Raw genomic sequence first — 8,161 nt, forward strand, 5'->3', positions numbered from 1 at the left:
AGAGGCTGTGAATCCTTCGGATCCATGTGAAGAAGACATTCAGTGCACTGAACCGCTTACGTCTGGAGCTGCTTGTGTCAATGGGAAATGCATATGCCAAGATAGCTACCATTTTAAGAATCATATATGTATGAAGAATTTAAGTAAGTATGTGTAGAGAGTGTTTGCAGTAGAGTTTGACCCCTGTCCTTGGGAAAATTTCACGAAGAATTTCTCGTAATAAAGAACTTTAAATAATATTAATGTATACCTGCAGTTTTCTCAAAGTGAATTCGAGTATTATCATACATTACTCTTTGGTAGACTTCGGAAAGCTCCTTAGCTGATATTTTATAATAATAATCATAAACTTTTGAAAATCTTTCACTGAAAGAATTTTATTAGTTGATCGTAGAATAATCATTTGTGACCCATAGAAAAACTTGAGAGTAAATTTCAGTATATTAAACCTGAGTAACCTTTAGTAATATTAATATTTTAATTTAAACGTTAATTCTACTCTTAAAAAATTTAAGCTGCCTTAGAAATGTCCATTGAAAATTTTGCTAGTGATGGTTAGAGTTAACTTAAAAAAAACCACTTGCAAACCGTTTCTGCCTTTCCTTTAATCTTTCCTTCACCTTTAGAGCCAAATGAAGCATACTTTGATACTTAAGTGTACCTGTAATAAAAAGCATTAGATCCATCAATCGAGTACCATTGAGACCCAATGTATATTCATATTTAACGGAGGGCATCGAGTTGTTGTGTTGCCAAGAGCGTTGGCTTCCCATCCTGTTGGCACTGGTTCAAATCCCGGTCGGGGTGGAGATTTTTCATCGATTGCCCGATCCCTGGTAGAGATTAAAGTGAGGGTTCTTCATGTGCAACACTCCGTCCGTCGGATGGGACGTAAAGACGTGGTCCCCTTGACGTCTTTCCTTAATGCCGAATTCCTCTCCAACCGTCCTTCCTTCCCTAAAGGTGCATTTGGACTCAGATGTTGGTCGCCTCCTTCAAATGGCATACCATTCCATGAATGCACGAGTATGATATAATGCAGTCGCGAGGATGGGCTCAAAATTCATTTAAAGAATTCGATAGATGAAAGAAAAATACAAGCTGGGACGAAAAATTACTCTAGCCCATTCAGCCATTCTCTCAAAGGTTAAAATAAGTACAAGCGTAAGTTGTTATCCACTTTTCATGAGTTGGTGATTTCATTACAGCATTGGATCATTCAAACATTCAAAAAACCGTTGCAGTGAGGATAAGAGCCATGTTTCAAATTTCTTAAAATTCTTTCGATGGGGACACCATGGCAGTAACAAGTCCTGTGGCAGTTGTAAGGAAACACTATCAATTACTATTAAACACTACTACCACCCGTGCGAAAATTTCTTAATTTCACCGTATCAGGGAATAAGCAGTGGCGTAACTATGTGGGGGTGGGGGGGTGGTGGAAGAAGGGATAGATCACCCCCCTAAGCCACAGAGAAGTAAAAGAATTATTAAAATATATTGTCTAGCATAAACATGTAATAACTGCATCTGCTTTAAGTTAAATTTGTGGAGCAAAACTGAGGTAAAACGTGTTTCCAGGCATTTCATTTTTCCAAAATTTCCCCGGACCCCCCTTTGCCTGGTGGGGGGGGGGGGGGTGTCGCCATCACAGGGCATCCCATCCCCCCAAAGCATATTCCTAGTTACGCCACTGTGAATAAGTATGTTCAGGAAACGGTGAAATCGGGTTTTAGATAGAGAGGAACGTGTATCATACAGTACTTTCTTTTTACTAGTTTTCTTTCATATGTATATAAAAACATATGAATACAATACAGGCAAGAGAGACCAATCATGGCGTCTGTTACTGAATAATATGTTACTGTTTTTTTACATGCGCTATCTTTTAAGTTTACACGATGTCTCTTTTAGAGAACGGTTAACATTCTTAATACTTCTTAGATTTTATTTCTAATATTTTTGCTTGTTTATGTTACCTTTTTGAAGTTTAGAATTAAAAAAAAATATGTGGAGTCGATATACCTGCAGCTCTTTAATGGACACAGAAAAATCGAAACGTTTAAGTGAAATTAATGGGTAAATAGTGAAATTTGAGCTTGTCCTAGTATTTTTCGTCAGAAGCCGGTGATTCAACGCTTAAAATGGTACCTAATTTATTACTGAAGGCGCAGTGTTAACGGGATTTCAGAAAAAGACCTTTATGTAGTAATATATGGGATAGTACTTAAACATTTACACCCAAAAGAAGATTCCTGCTTGGAGTAAAAATAAATCTATGGCGCGTTCATAATTACGAATGCCTCTGAATCATTCTAGAGATCGGCGCTCCTTGTGGGGTTGGGATAGACGGAGACTGCTTCCTCCTCCACGACCAAGGAATAAACCACGTGGACTGCGTGGACAGCAAGTGTCAATGCAGGGACAGTCGTGTGCCCAGTGCGGACGGAGAGAAGTGCCTCTCACCAGACCAGAAAGGTATGTTGTACGGGAGAACAATGTCAGAGATGCTAAGTAACTGCGAATTAGCATCTGAATTACCCGTACCTAACGATTATATTTCCTTCAGTTTTTACTTTCAATAGTGACTCTAAAAAAATAATTTACCAACCGATATCAAATCCAATCTGAAAATGTCTGAAAAAACAGCTGAGAATGTTTTCAAATCGATGTTCACGCATCGATTCCGACCCAGCTGACCGTTTATCAACCAGGGCCGAGTCAGCCAGACCGATTTCAGATTTTGAGGTTGGTGAGCGTAGCTTAGTGACTTGCTCATACTAAAGCTGGCCCGTCCACCCTTTCCAGAATTTATGCCAAAGAAGCGCGATTTTTCTTTCATTTAATTGGATTTTTGAAGAAATATATTTATCAGAATTATTCAAGATTTTAAAATGATTAAGCAGTCACTTATAATCTAGTAAATAAAAAAATAAACATTTGTTTTAATTATGCTGATTTTTTTGTGAGCACCAGGCATCTTTTAGTGGAGCAATGTCATCGGTCATTTGAGTTCATTTTGACATTATGTTAAATAGGCTTCTTCAATCAAGACTTCTCACTCGTCGGACGGTTTTTCCTTGGATCGACGCAGCTGATGTTTTTCTGTGATCCTCACACCTACCATTGACTTTCTCTATTTTTCCTGAATTCTATCTGAATTTGCTCGACTCTTTTCCGCTAATGTCACAGCTGAGGAATAACTGACTGAAAGTATCCGAGTTACCGGCAACGGTTATATTTCATTAGCATTTTATTTATAATCGTTACATTTAAATAAATGTGACTACTAATTGTAATCTAACCATTGCTTTCTGAATGTATAATCGTCACTTATCGACGCATATCCTACCTTGTTCGAAAAGCCGGCGCCAGGGGGAGTGTATTCCAACGAGGATGTATTTGGCAATTTACAATAATGAGAGCTGAATTCGCAGCTCAAAAGGTGAGAGGATATTATAAACTGGAAGTGTAATCATGGGAGCCGTACAATTAGCTCGTTGGACGATTGCCTAACCAATTATCGTCTCCGCCCTCCCACTATGCAAGACAAAGTAGGACTTTTTTTTCAAACTCCACTCCTACTCAAACGCGAGACGGCTGATATATATTTCTCTACTTTTCATTCAGTGATGTGGATTACTAATAAAAAGCGATATTTGTAATAAAAAGTAAATAATTTTAAATATTTTAACAACATTCCATCTAACTATGGTGCGTAGACCTCGTGTGACGTTTAAAAAGTTTTCTCTAATAAGTGAGGGTAGCAATATTTGTAACTGAAATTAGTCACTTTTTAAAAATTGTAACTTCACCTCGTAACTGATACAAAGTTATCTAAAGCAACTGTGACTTAGTACCGTTAAATTTTATGCTAAATTACCCATTTTTGACTGCAATGACATCACCTTCACTTCTGACACAGTTACTTTTGGGTATTTCAGATGATGGGAGCGGCGGTGGAGCTGACAGCCTTCAACCGCTGCTGTTGACACTGGCGACCATGCTGCTGGCAAGATTCCTCTTGTCTTGAAGCGAGCGCAGCGCGATTTGTGCTCGTTTAGTTCGAATGGGATTGTGTGAGAATGAGCGAATGAATGAATGAATAAATGAATGACAATTGGGTTATCCATCTCCGAATTTTGTATTCAGAGGTTTGAACTAGCAACAAATTGTTATTGCAGGAATTAAAAGGTGGAAAGGTGTATCTTCAGAGGATTTGTTGCAATTAAGGTCATTTTTGCATTTGTAAGGTAATCTTTGTAGTAAAAGAAAGAAGTAAGAAAAATGAAATAAGAAAATAATAATTAATCTTCCTAGCTTTTCTTTAGTGCTTGATGAAGAGGCTAAAAGATCACATCTGTACCCCAAGACACACTAACAGGGAAAAAATTGCATGAATGGGGAAAAAAACAGCTAACATTTTTTCACTATATTAATAACAATATTTCTCATAACGCTGAATGCTAGCCAGGGATTTCTTTACAAATAGGGCAAGAATTTTAATGCATATAACTATTGAGATATAAATTTTCTTTACTAGTAAAAGCAATGTACAGAAACGGAAGAATACATTATGAAATTTAAGAGCATAAAATGGTAGCGATTGCGGTAGGAATTACGGATGGCTTGCTCTTTTGTACGGCTATCTAATAATCACAATCATTGTGGAGAATCACAGCTATCGATGAGGCGTAGAAACAGGCAATGGGCCACATTGAAAATCACAGTTTCATGCTTCCCAGATAGCTCAAAGTAAGAGACTAATTCGTTTTTTATTTAGTGTTATTACGGAAAAAATGGGTAATCTTTTGGTGAGTTACTTGCATAAATGAAGGACAAGATTTTAAAGAAGAATAGGTAAAGAATGCAACAAAATAATCTTAGGAGCTGGAAGTACATTTCGGGACGCTTCACCATTTGCGGCTTGCTGTACTTGATCCAATTGGGTCATCACCAAACCCACGCCATCCTCACGAAGGTGGGGCAATACATACTTGTATTCCAACGTTCACTAAACTTTGCAACTATAACGCAAACATATCCATTACGAAGGTTATCTAATTGATGACGTATGCGTCTTAAAACAGTTGAACCATGTCAACTTTTAGTGCACCAGCAAGAACAAACAAGAATTTATCTTCATATTAGATGACCGAGCTAGGTACATGTAAAAAACTGCGTCCTTCAATAGTACTAAATGGTTACTTACTAGGAGAGGCTACGAAAGATCACACCGCGATTTGAATGTCGTATTTTTACATCGGTACAGAAGACGAATAGAAAGAATAGTTATTTAGTAGATATTGTAGTAGTATTTGGCTAATTTGGCCAACATGTGGCCAACTTGTCCTATATTCGATACAACTTACGATTTAAAACCTTAAAATCAGGCCAACAGTTGTCATTGCCCATCCGTCCGTTGCTTTTTTGTTAGACTATGAGCCCAGTGATTCTTTAGTCATAGTCCATAGGTTGCTAGTTCTAGACCCAACGTAATATGTGTTCTCCTTAATATCAAATATTTACTGACAAGGGCGGATCCAGGATTTTTTTCTGGGCACCAGGGTCTGACAGGCGAACTGTCATCTCATCTTTCGGATTAAAAACTGCAAGCAACAATTATCTACAAAATATACTCTTAATTTTAGTATAAAAGTTATTAATATGTAAATGTTTATAGCTTTTATATTAAAATATACTTTTTTTTTAATATTTGTATTAAAAATATAGTCCATTTTTGAGTGTCTGAGGGGGGGGGGGCACGTGCCCTTGGCCGCCTAAATCCACCTATGTTTACGGACATAAGAACTCTCTCAATGATATTTAAAAACAAACTTTCATTCATTTATTAGCTCGTAATGTGTTAGAATTTATTCAAACATTCTTTCCGTGGAATTAAACTTAAAGAATTTAACTTAACATACAACCCTCGTTAGAAAACACAAAATTCCCAACGTAGTAAGGGATCTCTAAATCATAATTTAATCACCAAACTTCATTGTTGTACACTGAATTAAATCTATCCCTAAGTTTCACCCATGAGAACGTTATAAATTAATAGCTGTTCAACCTCATTCCCCCTGGAATAAAAAAATGATCATCTTACGTTTCATAAATTACACTCCTCATAAAATCTTCCCGCGGATACACATGGAGTTTCCACCGAAGTGAGAAATTCATAAATTATAATTAGGTATATTATAAAAGTGAAATTATGAAAAATACGATAGTAAAATCGCACTGTTGGACGCATAGGAAATATTTCTTTAACCCTAAATGGCGGGAAGTAGGGAGGTTAAATGCTAAAATATTTCCTATAGATGTTGAAACCCGGGTCTTACTATTTAAAATAAAGTGTGGAATAAAACAAAGTTATTTTATTTCATTCAAAAATATTTCCTCATTTTTGGAGGAGGCGGTCCCCCATAGCCCCCCCCCCTTTAATACGAAACTGCTAGGACGATACCTTATTATTTGGGACTTTGTGTAGTTGATAAGTTATCGAGCTTTTCATTTCGGACTCAAAACTATGCGCCTCCACGTTTATAAGTATCACAGAATGCCCACCGACTGAATGAAAAACTCAAAATTGTCAACATTGCCACGGAATAATTTTGCGTCCCCACCATAAAATAGTTAAGCTATGATCGAAGCGTTTCATTGATGTAAGAGCTTTAGAAGCACTTTTCAGTTCGCCGTCGATCGCACCTTCACAAAAATATTACTCTTTGTAAAATCAGCCATTTAAATTGTCCAATAAATAGCACTGATATCGGGCCATCTTATGTTGGCACCGAGCCTTTAAAAAGTCAGCTAATTAATTAGTGAATGCCAATTATGTGTGGCTGTAAAGGAAAAATTTACGAACACAGTCTTATAGAGCTTACAATGAGTACAATGTGAGTGTGGAAGGCTACACTTTGCAGATGGGATATCAGTTAAATTCAGTGAATAATGCGATGTGAGCGCAAGAGTTGAATGCCACGCATGATGTGGGAACTCAATAGTTTCCGTCTGCGCCTTGTATACAACATTTATGGCATTGACTTTGAATTTTGCTCTTGCGCCTTACTTCTCCATGGGAGACGAGCAATTTCTAACGGCCTCCGTCTTATGGCACATGTCTTAAATCTATTATTTCTTATTGTTGACCAGCCCTTGGATGGCCTATCCGTTCTCAAGGATTAAGGCAGTCATGTTCACAATATCCGCAAAGATTTCGCCGATTGACTCGCAGAAAGACATGGCAAGGTTCAAGCGATTATAAAGCTCCATCATAGGGATAGATCAAGGGAAAGTTCGTTTGGTGTGATATGGTGGCTGATTCTTTGTAAACGCCGACACCCACACTTATACATATGAACTTCTATTCACCCAAGTGGCCACCACGATTCGAAAATGATGGAAACCACTGACGTCGTCCGTTGCACTAGGAGACGCCCAGTTTAACTTCGAAGAGTTAAAAATTTGAGTGTGTTATATACAAGTACATGAATAGGACTGAGCATGAAGGATACGGATAAGAAGAGGCTCAGGCAGGTTAAATGGAGGGCTACAGTATAAGTACCAATCTTCGGATTGTCATGGTAAGTATGCCTGTAGCTATTCCAGAAATGGGCTAAACTTGATCGGCAAGATTTTTTCCCGGAAGCACAAGCAAGCAGCAGACGGGAAAGTTACTTTATGAAAACGCGGTGAAGCAAAATACTGCCGAGGAATTTTCGAATGAGTAATATCTCAATATGAGCCTGCACGTGGATAATGACTTTGTCCAGCAGATGCCGCAATCGCGAAAAACCCTCTCTTTTTTCCTCATTTCCTGCGAGGAATTCTCAAGGGAGAGATTGAGTGAAAGATTTATGCAGAGCTCTTTCTTTCCATGACCTGTCTAGACTCTGGGGACTCCCCCCCAGCCCAGCTCCCCCCCAATCTGCGAAGGCGCCAGCCGGAGGTCATTGCCAATGGCCCAGGAGTTTAATTTATCATTTTAAGACCCGAAATTTGCCCTCGATGACCCTGTGGGGCTGAGGTCAGCATCCGACGCTGACCACGGAGAGGCCAAGCGGCGACAATTTTATAGGCTGAAAAAAGAATAAGATTTTAAAAAATCGCAGTGACATGGATCCGCAATTTATTTGGCTTAATAATTAAAACTCTA

General features: G+C 38.2%; 1 protein-coding gene across 1 annotated transcript in view; it reads left to right on the top strand.

Annotated features, from left to right (window-relative positions):
• Window positions 1-4,311, top strand: part of LOC124163484 (prion-like-(Q/N-rich) domain-bearing protein 25) — a 28,124-nt gene extending 23,813 nt beyond the window's left edge. The window contains exons 6-8 of the mRNA XM_046540424.1: window positions 3-143; window positions 2,320-2,478; window positions 3,945-4,311. Coding sequence (XP_046396380.1) covers window positions 3-143; window positions 2,320-2,478; window positions 3,945-4,033 — 389 coding nt within the window. The 3' untranslated portion in view covers window positions 4,034-4,311. The remainder of the gene's footprint in view (window positions 1-2; window positions 144-2,319; window positions 2,479-3,944) is intronic.
• The last annotated feature ends 3,850 nt before the right edge of the window (window positions 4,312-8,161 follow it).

Source organism: Ischnura elegans, chromosome 8 (genome assembly GCF_921293095.1).
Source record: "Ischnura elegans chromosome 8, ioIscEleg1.1, whole genome shotgun sequence".
Lineage (NCBI taxonomy): Eukaryota > Metazoa > Arthropoda > Insecta > Odonata > Coenagrionidae > Ischnura > Ischnura elegans.